At 37.2% G+C, this 23,934-nt stretch overlaps 1 protein-coding gene and 1 long non-coding RNA gene across 4 annotated transcripts in view; one reads left to right on the forward strand and one right to left on the reverse strand.

Moving 5' to 3' along the window:
• Positions 1 to 5,577: 5,577 nt before the first annotated feature.
• Positions 5,578 to 23,934, reverse strand: part of Srek1 (splicing regulatory glutamic acid and lysine rich protein 1) — a 39,403-nt gene continuing 21,046 nt past the window's right edge. For all 3 annotated transcript variants that reach the window (XM_048368161.1, XM_048368163.1, XM_048368162.1), the window contains 9 exons: positions 23,217 to 23,381; positions 22,636 to 22,814; positions 21,401 to 21,531; positions 20,425 to 20,539; positions 16,238 to 16,357; positions 15,501 to 15,869; positions 11,160 to 11,255; positions 9,572 to 9,716; positions 5,578 to 7,873 (listed from right to left, as the gene is read on the reverse strand). In XM_048368161.1, coding sequence (XP_048224118.1) covers positions 7,724 to 7,873; positions 9,572 to 9,716; positions 11,160 to 11,255; positions 15,501 to 15,869; positions 16,238 to 16,357; positions 20,425 to 20,539; positions 21,401 to 21,531; positions 22,636 to 22,814; positions 23,217 to 23,381 — 1,470 coding nt within the window. In that variant the 3' untranslated portion in view covers positions 5,578 to 7,723. The remainder of the gene's footprint in view (positions 7,874 to 9,571; positions 9,717 to 11,159; positions 11,256 to 15,500; positions 15,870 to 16,237; positions 16,358 to 20,424; positions 20,540 to 21,400; positions 21,532 to 22,635; positions 22,815 to 23,216; positions 23,382 to 23,934) is intronic.
• LOC125367479 lies at positions 18,714 to 19,763 on the forward strand. Its single transcript, XR_007214093.1, has 2 exons — positions 18,714 to 19,514; positions 19,600 to 19,763. It is a non-coding gene; the product is annotated as an uncharacterized LOC125367479 (long non-coding RNA).

The following is a 23,934-nucleotide window of genomic DNA, read 5'->3' on the forward strand; positions in this document are numbered from 1 at the left end:
GCCCTGTGCAGTTTATTCTTACTGTTCTGCAGTGTACTTAGATGGACGTCGTAGTTACATTCTGAACCTTTCTTACGGGTCGGTAGAGGAAGAGGAAGATTTGCTGAAGCAGACTGCTGTCACAGTGCCCTAAGTCTTAGGAGGTCTGTTTATGACACACTGCCCAGTACAAGAAAGGAAGCCTGCATGCCAAACTGAACTCCACTTGCCAAGCCATGGACCAGGAGGTTGCTTGCAACTTCTGCTAACCCTGGCTGTATAACACTAGAACTACAAAGATTACAAAATTGGACAAGCCAGGCACCGGTGGCTCACACACCTGTAATCCTAGCTACTCAGGAGACTGAGATATGAAGACTGCAGTTAAAAGCCTGTCCGGACAGGAAAAGTCCACGAGATTCTTATCTCCAATTAACCAGAAGTGCCGTTGTGGCTCAAGTGGTAGAGTGCTATCCTTGAGCTCAGGGACAGTGCCCCCGTCCAAAGTTCAAGCCCCATGACAGACAAATAAATAGGTAGGTAGGTAGGTAAATAGATGTAGATAGATAGATAGATAGATAGATAGATAGATAGATAGATAGATAGATAGGATAGACAAGCTGAATAAAAGCAAGACCAAACTACACAAACGCCCACAAGAAGCACTTTTTTTAAATATGAAACTACAAGGTCTGAAGTTCAATGATGGGAGATCATGCTAATATTAAAAATAAGTAAAAAAAAAATAATAAAAGTGGGAGCTGATGGCTCACATCTGTAATCCTAGCTACTCAGGAGGTTGAAATCTGGGGAACGAGATTCAACGCGAGCCTGGGCAGGAAAGTCCGTGAGACTCTTAGCTACAATTAAACACCAAAAATAATCAGAAATGGAGCTGTGGTAGCTCAAGTGGTAGAGCACTAGCCTTGAGCAAAAGAAGCTCAGGGACAGCATCCAGGCCCAAGTAAAAGCTACACTGGCACATAAACAAAACAGGAAGTACTTTAACTGCTAGTGTCAACATCAGGGAACAATTGCAATGTGCATCTGATCACATAAAATAATATTTATCAAAATGAACTTCAGGAAATGGAAACAAGATTTTTTGGCTACATCCCTGCCAGCATCTGTTGCTATTCGTTTTCTTTATAATGGACATTCTTACTGGGGTGAGGTGGAATCTCAATGTTGTTTTTGTTTTGCCAGTCCTGGGATTTGGACTCGGCCTGAGCACTGTGCCTGGCTTCTTTTTGCCCAAGGCCAGCACTCTGCCACTCGAGCCACAGCGCCACTTCTGGCTTTTTCTGTTTATGTGGTGCTGAGGAATCGAATCCAGGGCTTCACACAAGCTAGGTAAGCACTCTACCACTAAGCCACATTCCCAAACCCAAATTGCATTTCTTTTATGGCCAGTGATGTTGAGCACTTCTTCATGTGTCTCGGCCTTTCTCAGTTCCTCTCCAGAGGAATCTCTTAAGTCTTTAGCCCATTTATTAAGGGGCAGTAGTTGCTTTGAGGATTTGTTTTGGGGGAATTTAACTTTTTGAATTCTAAGTATATTTTAGTTTACAAGCAAGACTACATACACTAAATCTATCAACACAACCATGTTCATTGCAGCACTGTTTACTATAGCTAAAATATGGAACCAACACAGATGTCCCTCAGTAGATGAATGGCTCAAGAAAATGTGGTACATATACACAATGGAATTCTATGCTTCCGTCAGAAAGAATGCCATTGCCCCATTCATATGGAAATGGAAAGACTTGGAAACATCATATTAAGTGAGCCAGACTCAAAGAAACAGACTATGGTTTCCCACACTGGTAATAACTAGTACATGTCTAGGATAGTCCTAGCAGATCACAGTAGTTCAATAGCTATGTACATATGAACACATAAGATGACGCTAAGTGAAATGAGCTCCAAGTTATGGAAATAAATCATTTATCATTGTAGTTGTTGTTTTCAACTACCATGTGAAATTAGGCCTTTTTCTTTTGTCTTTCTTCCCTGTGTTTTTATCCCTGATGTCACTGTAACTGATTTTGGTTCCCCGGGTATTGTACACATGTGTACTGGCTGGAACTAAGGAAGGGAAGGGGAACATCAACATGGAGAGACAAAGGGCAAAAGGCGAATCAATGCAACAGCAATACTTACAAGACAGTGTGCTGTAAACCAACTGTACAACTTGGGGCCGGGGGAGGGAGGGAATTGTGGGGAGGGAGGTGGGGAAAAAATGGGGGAGTAAAAAGTTTGGTAAGAATTGTACTCGCTGCCTTACATATCAAACTGTAAACCCTCTGTACATCACTTTGACAATAAATTTTTAAAAACGTACTCACTACCTGACTTATGCAACTGTAACCCCTCTGTATATCTTTACAATAAAAAAATTTAAAGGTATCCAATATTTCAATATTTCAACAGCAAGCATCCAATGAGTTCTTTATGCCAGGTAACTGTGGGGAAATGCCTCCATAACTAATTGCTTTATCACCTCTAATTAGCATACTATGGCTATATTATAGTATGCTTTCACTTTTTTTTTTTTTTTTTAGTGAATCTTAAGGTGTTTTTCCAAGGTTAAAAAAAAAAAACCATTAGGCTGGGAATATTCCTCAGCACCACATATATAGAAAAAGGTTGGAAGAAGCACTATGGCTCAAGTGGCAGTGCTAGCCTTGAGCAAAAAGAAGCCCGGGACAATGCTCAGGTCCTGAGTTCAAACCCCAGGACTGGCAAAAAAAAAAAAAAAAAAAGACAATTATAAAAATTAAATGTACTATAAATTTGTGACCCAATAATCTTTCAAAGATGTTATTTGAATATTCTATTAAGTTGTACACAATTCTAAACTTATCCTAACATTTTTTAAAAGAGGTATTTCTTTAATAGGCTCTCAACTAATGACTATTATCAAGTATTCAGCCCACTGACCAAATAACTGTATTCCTGAAAAATGGGGCAAGCCCACTTTTGGACATCTACCCAAAAGACTACAAACAAGACCACACTAAGGCCACCAGCACAACTATGTTCATTGCAGCACAACTTGTCATTGCTAAAACATGGAACCAACCTCAGTAGACAAGTGGATCAGGAAAATGTGGTACATACACACAGTGGAACTCTATGCCTCCATCAGAAGGAATGACATTGCCTCATTTGTAAGGAAATGGAAGGACTTGTAAAAATCATATTGTGACCCAGACCCCATGAAACATAAACCCCTCATAGGGAATAGCGAGTACATGATTAGTACATAGTAGAAGATCAAAATACCCCCAATAGCTACAGCCATATGATCACATAAGATGATGCCAAGTGAAATGAACTCCACGTTATGGAGACAAGAGTTACACCACTGTTGTAACTATTATCATCATCCCATGTGAAACCATACCTTTTGTATTTTTTTGTGTTTATTCAATTGTTTTGTTCAATTTTGTTTCTCTTGTATTCCCTTCCTGTGGTTGTACCCCCCCCCCCCGCGACCACTGTATCTCATCTGAATACCCTGGATACTGTTTATGTGGGTATTAGAACTGGGGAAGGGAAAGGGAATATCAAAATTGAGAGACAAAGGCAAAAAGACAATCCATGCCAAAAAACAAATACTTACAAAATCATTTGGTGTAAATCAACTGCACAACTCTTGGGGGGAGAGGGAAAAGGAGAGGGGGAAAATGAGGGAGGAGGTAACGAGTTGAATGAGAAATGTACTCACTGCCTTACATATGAACCTGTTAAGCCCTCTGTACCACACTTTGACAATAAAGAAAAAAGATTAAAATTTTAAAATGGGACAAGGCATTCATTCCGTTTTTGTGTAAGAAATGGAGACTATTTTTACTGTACAAACATCCTGATTTGTCGGAATTCAAGACCTTTCCCTAACTGGGGAGTAGGGGGTTAAGAATATAGACCAGGGTGCTGGGATTATGGCATTATGGGAGAGAGCTTGCCTCATATACATGAAGCCCTGGGTTTGATTCCTCAGCACCACACACACAGAAAAGGCCAGAAGTGGCGCTGTGGTTCAAGTGGTAGAGTGCTATAGCCTTGAACAAAAAGAAGCAGGGACAGTGCTCAGGCCCTGAGTTCGAGCCCCAGGACTGCTCCCCCCGCCCCAATGTGTGTGTGTGTGTGTGTGTGTGTGTGTGTGTGTGTGTGCATGCATGTATATAAAGACCCGTAGACAATACTTTTTTATGTTCCTTAACTGTAATTCAATTACAGGGAATTGCATTTGCTATGCAAGTGCTCTTTCATTGAGCCAAATCCCTAAGCACATTTTTATTTTAAAAACAATGTATTACTGTTTTTAAAAAGCAAAACAACCAATAGTAGTAGTACTACTACTAATGTCCATAAAATAAAATAAATCATCCACAAACCAAAGATTAAGTAGGGAATTCATTTTAAGATTACTTTCTTATGTTTATACTAGATACCTGCTTCCAAATATGTAATTAAACCCTTTTAAGAGCACTAATTTTTGAAATATAAAAATTTGAGTGACATTAGTGAATTAACATGAGAAAATACTAATCACACAAAGTACAGAAACACTCAACACAGGGTTATTGCACTTTTGTGGAAACGGCTTGACTTCACCTTGAGTGAAAATACAAGAAATGACTTGCTGATGCATCCCTTCTTGTGCATTCAATTGCCGAGTCAACAAATAAAAACGACTAAGGGAAATAAATCATAATCTTTATTTGTTATATATGTAGGTAAAAAGTTATTTTTAAAGCTTATCAAGTAAACTTTATAACCCTTAAATGTGGAAAATTTCAGTTGAGAACAGGTCTAGATTACGGTTTGATTTTTTTCAAATTTTAAAACAGGGACAGAAATACAAGACATAGGAATAAAAAATTATTTCTTGACAAAAGTTTTGTAATAAATGCCAGTTTTTATTTTTCAGTATGTCAAAATTTAAGCTTCTGACACTTATAAAGATCAACATAACAATGAGCCTTTTCAAAAAGAATTCCAAGCACAGAAAAGGTCACAATTTTACTAGTATATATATTTATAAGCTATTTAGATGAGCTCATGTGGGAAATAACATGGAAATAATCATTCCAGTTAAGAATGTTTAAGTGCTCCACAGGAAACTAGGCAGTTTAGAAAGGATCAACGGATGTTAGCATTTAGTGTGGATTGATAAAAAGCCAGGTTGAGAGAGGGCACCAACACAACTGGTTCAGACTGTAAGACAAATCATCCAGCTACTAGGCTGTCTACTGGGACTTACCTCAAGCCTTCCTGACATATACCGTGGATGAGAAAGGACAGCCTCAAAGCAAGAATAAAATACCCTGAAAGAAATGGAAACTTACCAAGTCTAAGTGAGCAACACAAACATTCATCTATATCTCTCATATACACCTGCACCTCTAAACCTTTGCTTCCATGTAAGAAAATGTCAAATCCTAAATAATAATCTAATTTCCCTTTTTCTAGATCTCTTACATTGCTGCCCCTTTTCAATGTTAACTAATCAGTTCTTTATGATTGGTATCATTATTTTAGAGTTAAAGACATATCAGCAACAAAAAAAGAGCAGTAGGAATCAAATTAAATATTAACCTCCAACATAAAAAATATTTTAATGAAGATCCAGAGTACAAGAATACACTTAAACTTTAAAAGATTGTTTTATAGTCCCCATACAAACATGCACCCTCCCAAAACAATCTCTATAGCAACTAAAACAAGAGCAAGATGAAATCTGATGGTTTATGAAATGCATAAACAAATAACTTTCCTCTAAAATACTTAGCTTTATTAGAGAAATGGTACTGAAAAATAACAAAGGTCCAAACATATGCTCTATTCTACTTACACATCATAAATAAGACAGCGGTTGATGCGAGACACACACTCCTTCACAATCTTCCCATGTGCATCTGAGCATTCTTATATCAGAATACGCTGTTTAGCAGCCAACGTATGTGGATGCATGATTACAATGACCATTATGCTTTACATAGTAAAGCATTTTCTAAAATTTTAATGTACACAGTAAAACACAGTAATTCTGAACACATGAAGATGATTAAGCAGCTTCGTAATCAAATCAGGCTTCATTACTTGCAAAAAGGGCAACTCTTTCCATTCTCCACCAAATGCTTAAAAAGTTTCAACAGTATTAACATTAAAACAAAACTCAAGTTGAAACTAAGTAACTTATGTGTTACTTAGCTTTAAATCTATAAAAGTAACTCATCCCATGAGGTAAGGCAACTGAGTAATTTGATTGTATTAGACTGCATTAAAATAATTAAACTTGATTTTTATTAACATACTAATTAAAGTATCACTTTTTTGGAAATGTAACAATGCAAAGAGTTCAGAGACTACAGTTATAGTTTGGGGGGAAACTTCAGCATTGCTGTCATTTTACTACTTGAATACTTTCTGTGAAAAGAAAACCTAATAATGATGGGTGACCTATATTTTAAACTCAAGTAAATGCATCTTTAAACATAAAACAAGTAAGATCCTTTATATTCCTAGTCCTCCCTTTAAATATAATTTCTACACATCATTTGAGAAAACAATTGAGAGGTAATAATTAAGGCCATCCAATGTAATCAACTAAAAGGTTTGATTGGAGAAAAACAAAAGGCATGTTCACTTTCCCATTATCACAGTATAAAACAGATGGTCCCAAAACTGCATTGTTGTTTGGTTAAACCCTGGTCTTCAAAACAGGACTTCTTCTCTAAGTAAGCTCTTCCACCTACCACTTATACCCTTCTCGATGGGGGTGTGAATAGAGTAGCCATCTAGGTTCCATATGAATTGAGGATGACTAACACGTGTAAAGCTCTAGAAGGCACTAAAGCTTCAGCCTGTGCGCCACAGCCCGCTTGAAAACCGAGTTTCTTTTGATAAGAGCATCTTTGCCACCTACTGCTGACAAGACACACTGCAATAGTACTCATAAGAAGCTTGGAAATATCAAGAAACTTCTAAAAGAAACGGTGTGTGGGTAGACCCGTTGACTCTAAACACTGAATACTAATATACTTGTATTAGTATTCAGCACAGTTGTTCTTCCTTTTTGAAAGGGAACAGTAGCATGCATTGTCAGTTGTTTGATAATATTAATCCACTTATTTAAGTAACTTTAATCTGTAAAACTACTTAAAGAAAAACTGTTGTCCTAAATAGTGAGCAAAAGAAAACACAATAGTGAGAATTTACCACAATCACTGTAAATCCTGAAGTAAATGTTAAAACATCTTACATACTTTGCACGTACAAGTGTGTGTGTATATATATTTGCACCAATTTCAAGCACATCATCAAACTGTATATATGGAACTTTTTTTTAAAAAAGTAAAACAATACAAAATTCAGTAACTAGCATTTTCTTTAAAGAGTCTCTAAAGAGTCTCCGATGCTTATCTCAAGTCTTTAGGGAAAATACAAAGTTGGATCTTTGATGTTTGTTTGCAATGGTTCTTGGCAAACACTAACAAACCACATGACAAGTGTGTCAGCCACCATGGAAATGCAGATTGTAGATGATGAGTTTGGGTAACATCTGGGATTTTCATGTTGTCCATGCAAGATGTCCACATCAACTAAGAGATGGAGAAGCTGTTGGCGCCTATCTTTACACTCCATTAGGTTTCCTCGCTGTTTACATCTTGCTGAGAGAATGGAAAGCTTTGGATTTTACTCCAGCGTTGACTGTAAAGGTACATTAGTCCTATACTGCTTCTGTTTTGGTAGTGAGGCTCTCTTCGTTTGGCTGACAATTCCCATTCTGTTGTACTTTGCTTTCCTCAGTCCTTGGTGCATCTTTGTCATCTACTTCTTTGCTCACACTTGAATCTGGTTCTTTATTGTGCTCTTTCTCCTATAATGAATATTAAAATACATATTTACTACTTTCAAGCTGCCTATTTTCACTAAATGATGTAACTTCATCTTTTGTGAATTTTTTAAAACTGGAGTCTTTTCTTCCACTAAAATCCATGTATGTGCATGCCGATGGCTTGTGCCTACAACAGTAGCTACTCAGAAGGCTGACATCTAAGGAAGGCAATGGAAAGCTAGCCTGGGCAGCCAAGTCTGTGAAACTCCAAGTAACCACCAAAAACCTGGAAGTGGAGCTGCGCCTTAAGTGACATTGCTAGTATTGAGCACAAAATCTCAGAGACAGTACCCAGGAGGACTGGGTATGCCCCAGGACTGGCATACACACAAAGAAAAAAGCATGCAAAAAACCTATCAATTTTCCCTTTCTGCTTTCTCCAAAGGCTGCACTATCCATGGAAATAAAAATAAGTGAAACAAAAATTCCAAGTATGTTTACAGGGAAACCTAAGAGCATGAGATATATCTAATGAAACTGCTTTCAGTTGGGTGCCAGACTCTCCTGCCTGTAATCCTAGCTACTCAGGAGGCTGAGATCCGAGAATCACTGTTTGAAGCCAGCCCGGGGAAGCAAAGTCTGTGAGACTCTTATCTCCAATAAACTCCTTGGAAAAAGCCAGAAGTGGAGCTGTAGCTCAAGTGAAAGAGTGCTAGCCTTGAGCACAAAGAGGCTCAAGAACAGTGGGCCATGTGTTCACGCCCCAGGACTCGCAAAAAAAGAAAAAAGAAATTGCCTTCAAAGATGCTATGAAAAACAAAAATAGGATAATGGAGAAAATCCTATCAGGAAAGACTATTCTAGAACAAGCTGAATTCTGCCTTCAGCTTAAATGAGAATCAAAGAACAAAAAAGTATGTGGCACAAAGAACACATTCAATAGATATTACTGATATCACTAGTGATGGCGATAAACCTCTTTTCAATGAGAGTAAATAAAAATTATATAATTTTAAAACTCATGATTTCCAAATACAAATATGCTTTAAGGATACTAGTGTAAGGGATAATCCTAAGTATTTAAAATATCCAAGAAAAAGTTTGCTTGGTAGAAAATGGTTTTCAACAAATGGTATTTAACAAACCTGACATTAGCTATAGGTTACAAAAGCAGTAACAGAAAGTCTTATCAAATTTGCAGAAATGTACATACTGGAGAAAATGTCATCAGGAAAAAAAATGTTAACAATATAAATAAATCACATATATCAGTAGCTGCAGATTTTCTAAAAATGTTCTTGTTGTATGCCACTTTCTGAACTCTGTAAAGGAATGCAATTGCCTAAATACTGTCTCTCTTTAAAATTAACTTTAAAAATTGTTAATAGGCTGGGGATATGGCCTAGTGGCAAGAGCGCTTGCCTTGTATACTTGAAGCCCTGGGTTCATTTCCCCAGCACCACATATACAGAAAATGGCCAGAAGGGGCGCTGTGACTCAAGTGGCAGAGTGCTAGCCTTGAGCAAAAAGAAGCCAGGGACAGTGCTCAGGCCCCTGAGTCCAAGGCCCAGGACTGGCAAAAAAAAAAAAAAAAAAAAAAGTTAATAAATATTAACAATATTTAACAATACTAACACTACGCAGGACACAGTCGCTTCAAAGAGCTCTCAGTCTAATCAAGTTCCTACACAATGAAAAGCAGTCTCAGCTATTCTATGCCAGGTTCCGATTGTTCCTTACTTTAACTGAGGTGCTGTTCTTCTCCAGCTTCTCCTTCCCATCTCTGTCATTAGAACTCTTCCTGGTGGAGGTTGAACGCTCTCTTTCTCTTCTTTCACTGATGTGGTCCCTTTCTTTTTCTCTCTTTTTATCTTTCTTGTTTCGGCTATAAAAATATGGATATATGTGTCAGTTACATTCTAAAAAAGCATCTATTATATTCCTGACTAAATATCCTTATCTAACACAGATCTCTAAAATAATGCACAATAAATGATACCATTAAAGTGGTTTGGCTAAAAAAGGGGGGTATATTATTTGACTGCACTGTTTAGCTCAATTCATTTTTTACAGATACACATCATTTTGCAGCAACCACCATGTGTTCACATAAAATATAATGCACTGTCAATTTGGATTACTTTTCAAATATTCAAGATTTATCTTCTGGGATAAGGACAAAAATAAAACCAAATACAGTTGGCTTGTACCTGTGGAGTCAAAGGAATCCATAGATTCAATTAACAACGAATAAAAAATATGTGGGTAAAAAGTTGCATCTGGGCTGGTCTATGGCTTAGTGGTAGAGAGCTTGCCTAGCATGCATGAAGCCCTGGGTTCAATTTCTCAGTACCACATACACAGAAAAGGCTGGATGTGGCACTATGGCTCAAGTGATAGAGGGCTAGCCTTGAGCAAAAGAAATTCAGGGACATTGTGTGTATATACCACATTTTTTTCATCCACTCATCTACTGAGGGGCATCTGAGTTAGTTCCACAATAAACATGATTGTGTTGGCATCAGAAAGAATGGAAAGACTTGGAAAAAAATCATATTAAGTGAAGTGAGCCAGACACAAAGAAACATAAGATTCCATGGTTGCCCTCATTGGTAATATTTAGTATATGTCTAGGATAGTCCTAGCAGAGAATCACAACAGCTCAATAGCTATGTACATACAATCATATATGATCATATAATGCTAAGTGAGATGAACTCCAAGATATGGAAACAAGAGGTTTTTCTTTATTGCTGTTTTTAATGTACTATATGAAACTATTTCTTTAGGTGTTTTTTTAAGAAACAAGCTTTCTGACATTTTATTATGCAAAGCCTTTTTACTTATCAAAACGGTTCTTTCTTTGCTAGCTAGCAATTTATAGACCTTTTGCATCCTAATAGGAGCACACACAAGCAGCTTCCTCTTCTTATTTATTAGCTTTCTGACTCTGTGCTTCAAATGGATATCCTCAGATCTCAGTTTCCTGATTAGCTAGAATTACAGGCATGAGTCACTGGTGCCCAGCTCCAAATGAATGTAATTTTAAAAGAGATGATTTATCTGACCACTATGAAAAGATTTTCTTATAGTTAAGTGGCAAAAGTGATATACTCTCATTTTGAATCTGTATACAAAACAGGAATACAGAACAAAACTAATGTGATTTCTTTCAGAAACAAGAAGAGATGAGCACATGGGTATAATACTTTAAACACATAGCCTCTTATATTAATTGTTAAAGAATGCAAATGTATTACGTATTAAAAATATGAAACTTAAAAAAATTTTAATTTCCTGCTTCCTCTTTAGAACATAATCAACCTACCTCCGAGGAGATGGAGACCTAGAAGATTTTCTTTTTAAGGTTTTTGATGTTCTTGGTGATCTGGAAGAACTCCTGCTTCTCCTCCGCCGTCTTTCCCTAGAAATCAGAAATGTCATGTTTAAAACTCACAGTAGTGTAAAATAAAAAATAGTGTAAAAACTATTAAAGCAAGCTGGGCACCAGCAGCTCACCCCTGTAATCCTAGTTCCTTGGGAGACTGAGATCGGGAAGACAGACTTGAGGCTTAGCTTGACATTCATTCCTGATTCCTCACTTTGTAGCTGAACATGGTTTATCTGTCATCCAAGTTATGACAGCAAGAGTAAAATAGGTGAAGATGGTGGTCTAGGCTCAGGCCTGGCAAATCAAGACCCTATCTCAATAATAAATTTTTTAAGAAATAAAGTACATGAATATGTGTGTTGGCGGGGGAGGGGGGGCCTTGATACTCTCAAATAAGTACCCTGCAGAAACCTGTTTATTAATTTAGACAGAATCTTAAGATATAGCCCAGGATAGCCCTTAAACTCCTAATTTTTCCCCTAATCTCTTACTTGCTGGAACTTCATAAAAGCACCACTACTCCTCATGTGTACTTTAATTTTTTCCTGTTTCTTTCTTTTTGGTGTGATGAGTCAAATGCAGGGCCTTCCTTCGTGATACCTTACCTCTCTATAAGCTACATCTCTAGCCTCCTTAATGGTCAGTTAAATTCATATCCCTTATAAATATGTACTATTATCTGATTTTAGTGAAGGTTAAAGTATAAACCATAAATGTGACCAACTTACAAAACCATCACATAAGATTTCATATGAAAAAGGGTATAGGATCTCATTTTTATATTACACATAATACTTAATGTCTCATACTGTTTCAAGTTAAATCTAACTTAATAACTTAAAATGTTTTTCCTATAGGTCCTTTGTTATGCACCTAACTAAGCTCCTTGCTGCCCCTCTGTGGATTATGTGTAACAAAGGAACAATCTGAAAGGTAAGTTTACAAAATGTGAACAAGTATTCAGTATCTCAAAAAAGGCATGTAAATTATTGTTTTATAGAGAAATTGCCTTTCTCTCTTGCCTACCACCATTATCGCGGCCTACCAACTTAAAAATCAGTGAACAAGTTGTTCAATGTAAGTAAAAACAGCTAATATCTAGGATCTAAATATTACCAAATAGGTTGGTTCACAGTGCTCATTATTAAGAAGTACTGTGGCTACTTGGGAAGCAAATACTGGGAGAAACTGCCAGGCCATCCTAGGCAAAAAAATTCATGAGACCCTATTTCAACAGGAGAACTGTGGTCTGGGACAGCCTGAACCAAAAAGCAAGACCCTACCCGAAAAATAATCAGAGTAAAGAAGGGTTGGATGAGAGAGAGCAAAGGAAGGGTTGGCAACGTCCAAAAAGAAATGTCTTCAGCTGGGTGCTGGTGGCTCAGGCTATAATCCTAGCTATTCAGGAGGCTGAGATCAGAGGATCACAGTTCAAAGGCAGCCTGGGCAAAGAAGTCTGTGAGACTCTTATCTCCAATAAACTACTCAGAAAAAGTCAGGGACAGAGCCCAACAGAGCCCAGGCCCAGAGCTTTTTGCCCCAGACCCACCATAAATAAATAAATAAATAAACAAACAAACAAACAAATAAATAAATAGAGGGAAATGTACTCATTACTTGACTTATGAAATGGTAACCCCTCTATACAACCCCTTTGTAATAATAAAAATAACTTAATTTAAAAAGTATTTTTTTAAGTAAAAAAAAAAAGGATTGGAAGATATAACTCAAGAGGCAGAGTGTGAAGCCTTGTTCAAGCTTCAGTACTAACTGAAAAAAATTCTAAATACTATGTTGCTTAATATTTTAACAAATGATACATGCTCTAAACTGCTTCATTTTTAAGAGGGTAATTTAGAAACAATGACCTTTACCATATCTGTAATTCAAAGGGTGAATGTGAGGATATATTTTTATGAAATGAGTAATTAATGTACTACTAATCTCTTGATTAAGAAAATCAGTGAGCACTGAGCTGATACATGTCAACTCTATGGAACTCAAGTTCTCCTTACTGATCCTTCAGTTTTCATTGGTAAAATTTAAAACTATACTTTTGTTATTCATGGTGTATGTGGTAATGGTTTAAAAGACCAAATAACTTCAGAGCCTTGAAAATGTAACTCAGGCATGAAATGGAAAGTAAAGGTAGTAATTCAAGCTTTTATAGGGGTTGTTATAAGAGAATATTACTACTAAGAGAACGAAGCAGAATCCTAAACAGTGTGTTCTCAATAAACATGCCTCTTTCCCTAGTTCTGAGGACTGAATCTGGGGTCTCTTGTATGAGAGCAAAGTGTTCTACCACTGGGCTCATCCCTATTCTTCTATTTCTTGGCAGCATACTGATTGACAGTGATTTCATGCATTCAAAATTTTCTATATTACCAACTTTATAAAAACACAGAGGCAATGCAAAGAATGAAGCAAGCTTTTTCTGAGCAGTTACAATGTTCCAATATACATAGCTGAGAATTATGAAAGGGAGGGAAACACTAAAATGAGAAAGCAGTTGTTTTTTTACCAAGCACTGCTGAAAGCCTAAAACATTCCAAACTGCTGAAATTTTGTAAACTAAGGTTAGTCATCTTTTATTCTCCAGGGCAGAGAGAGAGAGAGAGAGAGAGAGAGAGAGAGAGAGAGAGAGAGAGAGAGAGAGAGAAGAGAGAGAGAGAGAGAGAGAGGTGTGCTGTGGACTGAATTGTGAATATCTGAACTTTCTTAAAGATCAAAGGACCTAAAATGGCCAATGAAAATTTTTGGAAAAAAAAAATACAAAGCATCTGTCACAGTGAAGAGTAACATTTAAATCAAAAGAGGCAGGAATGACACAATGAATAAAACCACTGCAGTACAGCTGAAGTGAGCAGTAGCAGGTAAACTCATACCCACAGCAAAGGGAGTTAAAATTTCTTCTTTGGTTCAATGTGCTGCACTGCAGTAGTAATCTGTTCTTTTGTGTACCATAATACTGTTTTTTTTCTGTTTTTAAAAGCGGGTACTAAATATTGGCTACAAATTCTCAAACTTACTGTCTCTAGTAAGAAAGAAAAAGTAAGCCTAGAGCTCAGGAACAACTCCCAGGCCCAGAGCTCAAGCTCTGTGACCAACAAACAAAAGTACAGAGCACATGGAACATGTTCTCTAACCTTCAGTTTCCTGTGTTGTAAGCCTTCTCACAAGCTCTTGTGAGAACTAAGTAAGGTGAGACACGAAAAAGTCAGTAGACATAGTAGTTGGCACATAGTAAAAGCACCCAACAAAAGTCTGACATTACCTCTTATTATCTTTTAATATTAATGAAAGGCTATTAATAAGCTGTAAAAACACAAATTTAAAAACCAGGAAACATCTTCCTTTGTTTTTGTTGTTGTTTTGCCAGTCCTGGGGCTTGAACTCAGGGCCTGGCTTCTTTTTGCTCAAGGCTAGCACTCCACCACTTGAGCCACAGTGCCACTTCCGGCCTTTTCTATATATGTGGTGCTGAGGAATGGAACCCAGGGCTTCATGAATACGAGATTAGCATTTACCACTAGGCCACAGTCCCAGCCCCAACATCTTCCTTTATCTCAAATTGTTTTTAATTCAAAACTCGTTAAGATCTGCTGTATTTTTTCACATTTCCAGGAAACAAGGAATTCCATTTTAGTCACGGTTTCATATTTTTAGAAAACTCAAAGGAAAGTCCTCTTGCGCAGCTTGGCTATGGCAGTGCTCTGCAACTGACGGCAATGTACCTACTGGAAATGTGGCCAGTGGGAAGGAAGCATCTAAGCTGAAAGCCGACCGAGACACGCAACCTTTCAGTGTTACATCTGCGCCACAAAAGATAAAATATTAACCTACATGACTCAAACAACTTTTAAACATTCTTTTTGCCTGTTAAAATTTAGCACTCTATTCCAGCTTAATAGTTCAATTTAGATATGTATGTAATTTCATACATACACATATTTATATATTGTTTACATTTTAATACCTACCCTGACATCCTATCCTTCAAGAAAAGAACGTTAATATAATATTTAACTGGGTTACTATTGTACACTGCAAGAAACAGCCAAAACTTTTCAATAATCTTGCCCAACATCATGGTTTTTTTTCCCCTCATAGATTCAGTACTGTAATCCTTCTTCTGAAGAACTACTCACTTTGCAATTAGGGGAAATGTTCTGACATTAGACTGTTACCATTTCCAGTTTATCTTTTCCTCTTTGGCTAAAAATGTATATTCCCATTTGTCATTAGTAAACCCCTTAGTGAAAAACATTATCAAACCTGCTGGCACTACGAGATCGTCTTGAGGCATTATAACTTCTGGGTGGTGTTCTGGATTTCTTATCCTTCTTCCTTTTTTCTTCTACCTCTTTGGATTTGTCCTTTTCACGCTCCTTTTCTTTGTCCTGCTCCTTTTCTTTTTCCTTATCTCGTTCCTTTTCATGTTCTTTTTCCCGCTCTTTCTCTCTATCCTTTTCCTTGTCCTTTTCCCGTTCTTTGTCTCGGTCTTTATCTTTGTTTCTGCCCCGTTCTTTTTCCTTTTCACGTTCCTTTTCCCTTTCTCTCTCTTTTTCTCTTTCTTTGTCTCTATCTTTCTCTTTAACTCTTTCCTTTTCCTTCATCTTTTCTCGTGTATCTTTTCTCTTGTCCCTTGAAAAACAAACAGAAATAAATTCACAGCTAAAATATTTCTACCCAAAAAGGATCCCCCCATTCAACAATTACCAACACAGAATAATGTATGATGCCTACAGACACTACATATAGATTTCTACATATAGATTTCTCAAATGTATACAGAGCTGCTGAATGACGTGACTACCAGGCTGAGTTTAAATAGTTTGGAAATCTCATGAGTCACAATGATCATCAGATTCAAATAAGTGGCAATCAATTATTAATCCTAGATTACTAAAACAATCAGAAAAAAAAATTTTCTCTCATTATAAACATAAACCACGACAGACTGTTAATAAATGACACCAATGGCAACTTATATATAATTCTCTGAAGCTCACCGCGAACGCGAACGGCTCCCTGACTTCCGCCTCTCTCTTGACTTGGAGCGTTTTTTATGTGGGCTCTTAGATCTCCGTCTATCTTTCTGTCTTGAATGCGATCTGTTGTGGGATCTACTTCTGAAGAAAAACAAATGTTAGGAAATCAAAACTTATTCTTAGAACTTCAAGTATAAAATGGTTACAATGTCTTCAAATAAGAAAATTTTATCCTGGGCTGGGGATATGGCCTAGTGGCAAGAGTGCTTGCCTCATATACAAGAAGCCCTGGGTTCGATTCCCCAGCACCACATATATAGAAAATGGCCAGAGGTGGCGCTGTGGCTCAAGTGGCAGAGTGCTAGCCTTGAGCAGAAAGAAGCCAGGGGCAGTGCTCAGGCCCTGAGTCCAAGGCCCAGGACTAGCCCCCCCCAAAAAAAAAAGAAAAAAAAAAGAAAATTTTATCCTAATAGTATTAATCAATTTTTTTAACCTTCCCTTAGTCAGATTAATTGGGAAAATTTTACCAGATGTTTCAATGTGTAAAACAGAAAGAAGTAACTATTTACGTCAGACTTAAATTGTTATTTTTCAGGAGAGACTTCCTCTTCCAGTAAAATATTTGGCCCAAGTTTTCACACCATAAATTGTCTTTTAACTCCTGGTTTGCTTGTAATCTGGTTATGATCCATCTTGACGGGGAGTTACATGGATCAATAATTTCTATAAATGGCTGTGTACTAGTTTGCCACACAAAAGTTAGAAGGAAATACAGTACTCAGTAACAGTATGATGATAGGAAAATAAAAATCATTACACAGGAAGTCAAGCTAGATGAATCTAATGTTCTACAATACCTTATTTTAGGGCTGTAACTACAACCATGGCTGTTAATAGAAACCTTACAGGCTGGAGACATAGTGCAGTAAAGGGGCCCTTGTCCAGAAGCCACAGGGCTTTGGACAACCACAAGCACCAGCAGGGAAATTACAACTAGAACTCTTTTAGGAAAAAAAACTAGTATTTCCATTTTGACCAGGCCTTCTTGTCCCAATGCAATAACTGGCATCTTTTCATTCCTTTTTCATGTTTAGTCACCCCAGAAACTATTTATTAAAATATAAAAAAATAGAAGTACACAGCTTTAGTAACCAAGTGAACAGACGTGATCACCCGGCTTTAGAGTACTGACTATGTAAGCCCTAAAACTTAGCTCTGAAACTCACTGGCTGTGAGCTCTGACTAGTCCCTATCCTCTCTAAACTTTAGTACTAAAGTAGAGGAAGATTCTCACCTACAGCTCCCATAGGAGTCATGAGGATTCAATTCCATGCATGTAAAATTGCCTAAGGCCGTACGGAATAAATGCTCACAACTTTAAATTCAAAATATAATTATTAAAAAATGAAATGTGCACATTTTAAATTATATCTGTGTTACAAAGAAGTCAAATGAACTTTTCACAAGTATGTTTTATATAACTTAAACTCATTTTGATGATTACGCTTTTAATAATCTATAATGTCCATAAAAGAAACATACAGATAACCATGTTTGAGGCACACTACAAAACCAGGAACATCTCCAGACAATGCTTATTATTAATTAAATCTTGTTTTGTTTTTTCTTTTGGTGCTGGTCCTGGGTCTTGAATTCAGGGTTCAAGGCTTGAGCCATAGCTCTACCTCGGCTTTTTTGAGGGCGTGGCTAGTTGGAAGTAAGAGCCTTATGGACTTTCCTGCCTGAGCTGGCTTTGAACTGCAATCCTCAGACCTCAACTTCCTCAGTAGTTACGATTACAGTCCTGGATGCTATCCTGCTCAGTCTAGTGGGTAAAAGCAAGACTTGAGAAATTCCCAGCTGCCCCTGGCAGAGGAGGGAAAGCCAAGAAAAGACTGCTGCCATCCCTGACTCCTGGTGCCCGAGAGGCTTCCTTACCTCCAATGTTTTTCAGTAAGAGATTTTTTTCCCTCTTTCTTTTAAAGAGAATGCATCTTCTTTTGTATCTGTTTAGGAACCTGTTATGACTACATATGTTTCTACATACCTATGTAAAAATAGGATGTGCTGACCAAAAAGAAGAACATACATGTATATATGTACTTGATACACAAGTGCCAAGAGCTACTATCTGCTAATACTAGTTACATAGGTACATCTATGTAAAAAAGTACTCTCATGAATATCAAAAATTCACAATTTCCATTTTATTTCTCTCTAAAACAAGGAAATATCCGAATACAGAGTACTTAAATTTAAAATGTAAAAACCAAAACATTTTAGCTGGGTGCTGGTGGTTCACACCTATAACTCTTAACTATTCAAGAGGCTGAGATCTGAGGATTGAAATCCAAAGCCAGTCCAAGCAGACAAACCCAACACTCTTACTTCCAATAAAGCAATAAGCCAGAGGTGGAAGTATAGCTCAAAAATGGTAGAATATCGCAGCCTTGAGTGAAAAGGCAGCAAGAGCATGAAGTTCTTGAGTTCAAGTACCAGTACTAACACATGTACAAACACATAAACACATACACACATTTATAGTAGATAATGGGTAAAATATATGGCTCAAAAATAATTTCAAAAAGCACATAAAAGCTAAACGGAGATTACCAAATAAACAAAAATGTTAATCATAAAGGTTTAGATTTTTCCAGCTTTGCAACTTGGCTCTCCCTTTATAATCAACTTTTCAAAATGAGATTCAGGACACTTTTTTCCCTCTCAAAAAAGTTATTACGCCTCAACACAATTTTGTATTTCCTTGGTTTCTCTCCCTGACCTGCCCATGCCCACTTATCTTGTCAATGTACAGGTAGGTATATCCATGGTCTCAAAACAATGTGCTTCTAGTTCAGCTTTCCTTGTCCAACTCTGACTTCTGTTGCACTGCCTTTTTCCTTCCACACAAAACTTAACTTCTTTCCCTTGATTCTCAACTTGCCTTACTATAAGAGCTCAGATATAACAAAACCCTATTCCAAAAGATTTTGTAAACTAATAGTAACAATCCATATAAGTACTCAAAGACAAGAATCAAAGGAAGATCTTAATTTCCTATCTCATTCTTTGAATCTCCTTGATCACCACAGAGAAGCTGAGCTGAGCTTGCTGGTAAGGCTGAATCCTCCTCTACCCCCACTGCACACACTGACATGCTTAGGCTTTTCCCTCTCTCCTTAAGACAGGAGTAACATAAGTAACATGTGTAACATGCAACCAGGACTCACTACACTGTTACACTTCAACAGCCCTTTGCACATCTTATGGAAGACCACACATTCAAGATGTACCACATGTTTACATTTTGGGGTCCCCTTTGCCCCAAACACAAATCAATGCCAGATTATAAAGGGAAATTTTAATGCCAAAGCTAGAACTAGAAAGAGAACAAACATGACAGAAATAGAGCTTAACACAACATTTGCATGAAGGTTATAAGTTGCTCTCAAGTTTCATGTCTAAATGCAGAGGAACTTCGCATCCCAAAAAGTACCAAGGTGCTAATGTGCCTCAATTTGACACATAGCACTGGAGATGTTTTTTTGCAAGTCCTGGGCCTTGGACTCAGGGCCTGAGCACTGTCCCTGGCTTCTTTTTGCTCAAGGCTAGCACTCTGCCACTTGAGCCACAGCAACACTTCTGGCCATTTTCTATATATGTGGTGCTGAGGACTCAAACCCAGGGCTTCATGTATGTGAGGCAAGCACTCCACCACTAAGCCATATTCCCAGCCCAGGACTAGAGATTTTTAAAAACAAAAAACTGGTTGAAACAAGACCTGAGGTGATAGTCCCCAGATACAGTTCTGGAGAGTAGGAAAGATGACAAAAGAGCTGCAACTTGAACACTATTTTCAGCATAAACCACTAAACATGTTCCCTTATTTCCAGATAAGAATGTAAACAGATTTTGCCACTTCTGTGTAAAGAGTTAAGAGAAATAAAAACTAGCATCTTCAGATAGAAACTCAACTTCAAAAACTGAGAATTACTTGAAACATTCAAATGACCAATTAGACAAAATCCCATTATGACTACAGTACTGTAATCAGAGCAATATTTGACGGTAACCACACTTTCAGGTAAACACTAATTCACAAATTTTGTTTGAATTCTCTCTTGTATTTTGACAAAACTTCATATAAGATCCTATTTTAAATAAAAACTAAAATTAAACATTCAAATAGGGTGTTCAGAAATGCTCACCTGTGCTTTGACTGTGATCTTTTCCTTCTAGAATGGGATTTTGAGCTAGACCTGGACTTTGAGCGACTGTGGGAACGAGATCGACCGCCTTTTCTTTCATTGCTCTTTCCAGACTCTGGGAGGAAAAAACCACTTTGCAGTGTAAGCTCAGAACAATTAAAGATCCCAGTTAATAATTAGGCACAAGTGGAATGTACCACATATATAGTGCAAGGGGCCTACTCTCTGCACATCCTCCTCCTGTGCAATTATCCTTCAGAAACATCCAAGAAAGTCATTGCATAAACTCGTTGAGTGCAGCCACCCTGCAGCAGTACATATAAACCAGATGATTATAAACAGCTGTTCGTAGTATTTTGTTGCTGCCATAACGTATGATTAAAACACGTCTGTAATTCCTATGACAGTGAATTTAAAGTCTCTCCTCTATTTTGCTAGAATTGAAGTTTAAGTACCAATTAAGTATTAATTCAGAAAAATCTACTCAAAGGTAAAACATTTTAAATTGGATTCTTACTTAGCAACACAGAAAATCTGCTCAAAGATAAAAACACTTTTAGAATAGATTCCTTTACCCTGCTAAAACTTATCTGCATGTTTTCTAAATCATGGCCTGTCTTGGCTAACATTAACTTTCACAAAAAAAAGTAAACCTGCTTAATAGGATTGTTAGTGTACTTCGTCCTTTTTTAGCTTCACAATATTATTCATACTTTGCTTTCAGGCAAATCCATTCTGGCCATTGATTTTACTAAGTATAAAGAGCTAATTAACTACTGCACCTTAATTTAGTACTACAAGAAAAAGACAACTCATACTAAGTCATTCTTTGAGCAAGCCACTTACTATTTCTTGAGTTTCAGTCTTCTCAATGGTAAAATGAAGGAACTGAACAATATGATTTCTACAATTCCTTCCAGTTCTAAGATTCTATGATATTTAAACTATGACCTATGTAACAAGGCTATGGCCTTACCTGGTTCAATAGCTGCTGAGATAAACGACTGCGCCTCTCGTACTCGCTTCATTACTTCTTCTAATTCCTTAGCCGCGGCCTGAGGCGTCATCTCAGGAGGTTTTACTATTGCATTGTTGGAGTGATTTATTCTAAATTAAAAATATTAGTGTATCACAAATACACAGGTTTTGTGAAACATGAAACAAAAAATGTTATACATATTTACAAATCTGAGGATATCTCGGAAGCACATAAAGAATGACATAGCTAAATGCAGAGTAACCTAAATCAGCCTCGAAACCAAGATTCTCTTTATCCTCAACTCTCAAAAGCAAGAATAAAAAGAAAACTTCCTTAATAAAAATAGACCAGGTCAAGTATTTTCTACACATATTAGAATTATAAGTTAAAGTGTTATACCTATATTAAGATGGAATTACTTTTAGATATGATTTTGTTGGTAGCCTGGCAAGCTAGCAGGATGAAGAATACTGTGTATCAACCCTGTTCCACAGTGGAGCCAGATACAGTTTCAAATGTGGGAGGCATCTGATAAAAGGTCTACTAAGCAAGAGCGGCTTCTCTGGCACACAGAAATGAATTTGATGTATCCTCCTCTGTCCCCTCCACACTAAGATGAGTACCCACCAAGAACAGCTATTTATCCTGTAACAGCAAACTTCTGGTCAAACCATAAAACCAAGACAACCATGAAATTCAGAGAAAACTATGACTGCCTTAATAATCTGGAGGAAATACAATTCCTACTCTTAAGTACCTGAAAGACCGCACCAAATTTTTACAAACAAGGAGGTGAGCAAATATTAAAAGTCAACATGTTTGGCTGGAAGTGTTGCTCAATACATTTAATGTTATTTTCTTCCTTAGATTTTGAATTTACCAAATCTTTATTACTAGAAGTATTGTAGTTCCATCCACAGGCTAAGCTGCTCACTAGTCTCCAGTCCTATTCTGTACAATCAATCTGACTTCTTAAACCAAATAAAGACCTAAAACCATTACATAGGGTTCAAAAACTGGTAAATCAAACCTTAAAAATAGAAAGTGAGAAAATAAACATCTTCAAACACATTAGAAATATAAATGCTAAAATATCATGTACATTATTTATACTTAGCAGTCTTCCTTTCCAAATTGACAATTACTATTAAAAAGAAAAAAGCCTTAATTACATAAATTATAATTAAAAAATTGTAAAGACCATTAAAATTTCTTTGTTTAGGATTTCTTACTTCAGTGGCCTGTCTCCAAACATAACTCCATTAAAAGCAAGGGCCCTTGGTACAGAATTTTGGTCTGCAAATTCCACAAAAGCAAACCGAGTTGGCTGAGTCTCATCACCTGCCATCCGTACAAACTTCACTTCTCCAACTTGTTTAAAAAATTCCAATAGTTGATCAGCTGTTGTTGTCTGAGGAAATAAAGTGATACTTTAGTGGAATGCATTCTTGTTTTGTTTTGTTTTAAAATCAGATAAAGATTGTTTTTTAATTTTTTAGTACTGATACTGAAGCTTGAACTCAGTCAGGGCCTGGGCACTGTCTCTGAGATTTTGTGCTCAAAGCTAGTGCTCTACCACTTGAGCCAGAGCTCCACTTCCAGCTTTTTGGTGGTTAACTGGAGGTAAAACTCATGGACTTTCTTGTCCAGACTGGCGTAGAACCATGATTCTCCTATCTTAGCATCCTGAGTAGCTAGGACTGAGTGGATGTGAGCCATGGGTGCTCAGCTTAGGTAAACATTATTTATCAACGGAAAAGATTTTTAAGAAAAGAATAAAGGCCACTACCGTGCTTGGTTTCTTCTTGGTTACCTGGGAATTCAGATTTCCAACATAGACTGTCCTCCTAATTTCATCAATTTTGGAAGGGTCTACATTCCCCATCAGTGGTGGCTGCGGGATCTCTCCAAGCGTGGTGATGCTGGGGTCTAGCGCCGCTGCTGGTATAGCTCCCAAACTGCTAAGTGAAACACCAAGCTATACATATAAAAAAAGCACAAAACATAGATTTTGTATTTGTATCCAAATTACCACCCTGTAATTTTGAGATGAATGGAAGAATTCAACAAAAATGGAGACTAAAGACTTCCAACTTGAAGCTATGTGTATTTCCAAAAATGAATGACCTGATTCTCACTAGTCAAAGTTGTTATATATTCTATAGTTTCATAAGCAGATTTGCTGGATCCTGGAACCACTGATCCTAGGAAAAAAGTAATGCTGAGTACATGAAAGCCTCTAATCACGTTTTCATCAGGCAATAGACATAATTTTCTCATGTACATTTCTGTTTAAAGGTCTCTTAATTAGTATGCTATTGATTCATCAATCAATTGATTAGTCAATCAATGGTACTGAGTCACTGACTCCTGGTCAGCAACCCTACAACTCGGCTTATGTACATGTGCATTTTCTTCATCAGGTATATTATCATAGGCTACCTGTATTTTCCTTTAGTCCAAAACTGTGATAACTAAACAGACTGCAAAATTACACGTTTACAGAAAGTGTACTGTCAGGAAGGAAGTGC

This window comes from Perognathus longimembris, chromosome 19 (genome assembly GCF_023159225.1).
Source record: "Perognathus longimembris pacificus isolate PPM17 chromosome 19, ASM2315922v1, whole genome shotgun sequence".
In the NCBI taxonomy this organism is placed as follows: domain Eukaryota; kingdom Metazoa; phylum Chordata; class Mammalia; order Rodentia; family Heteromyidae; genus Perognathus; species Perognathus longimembris.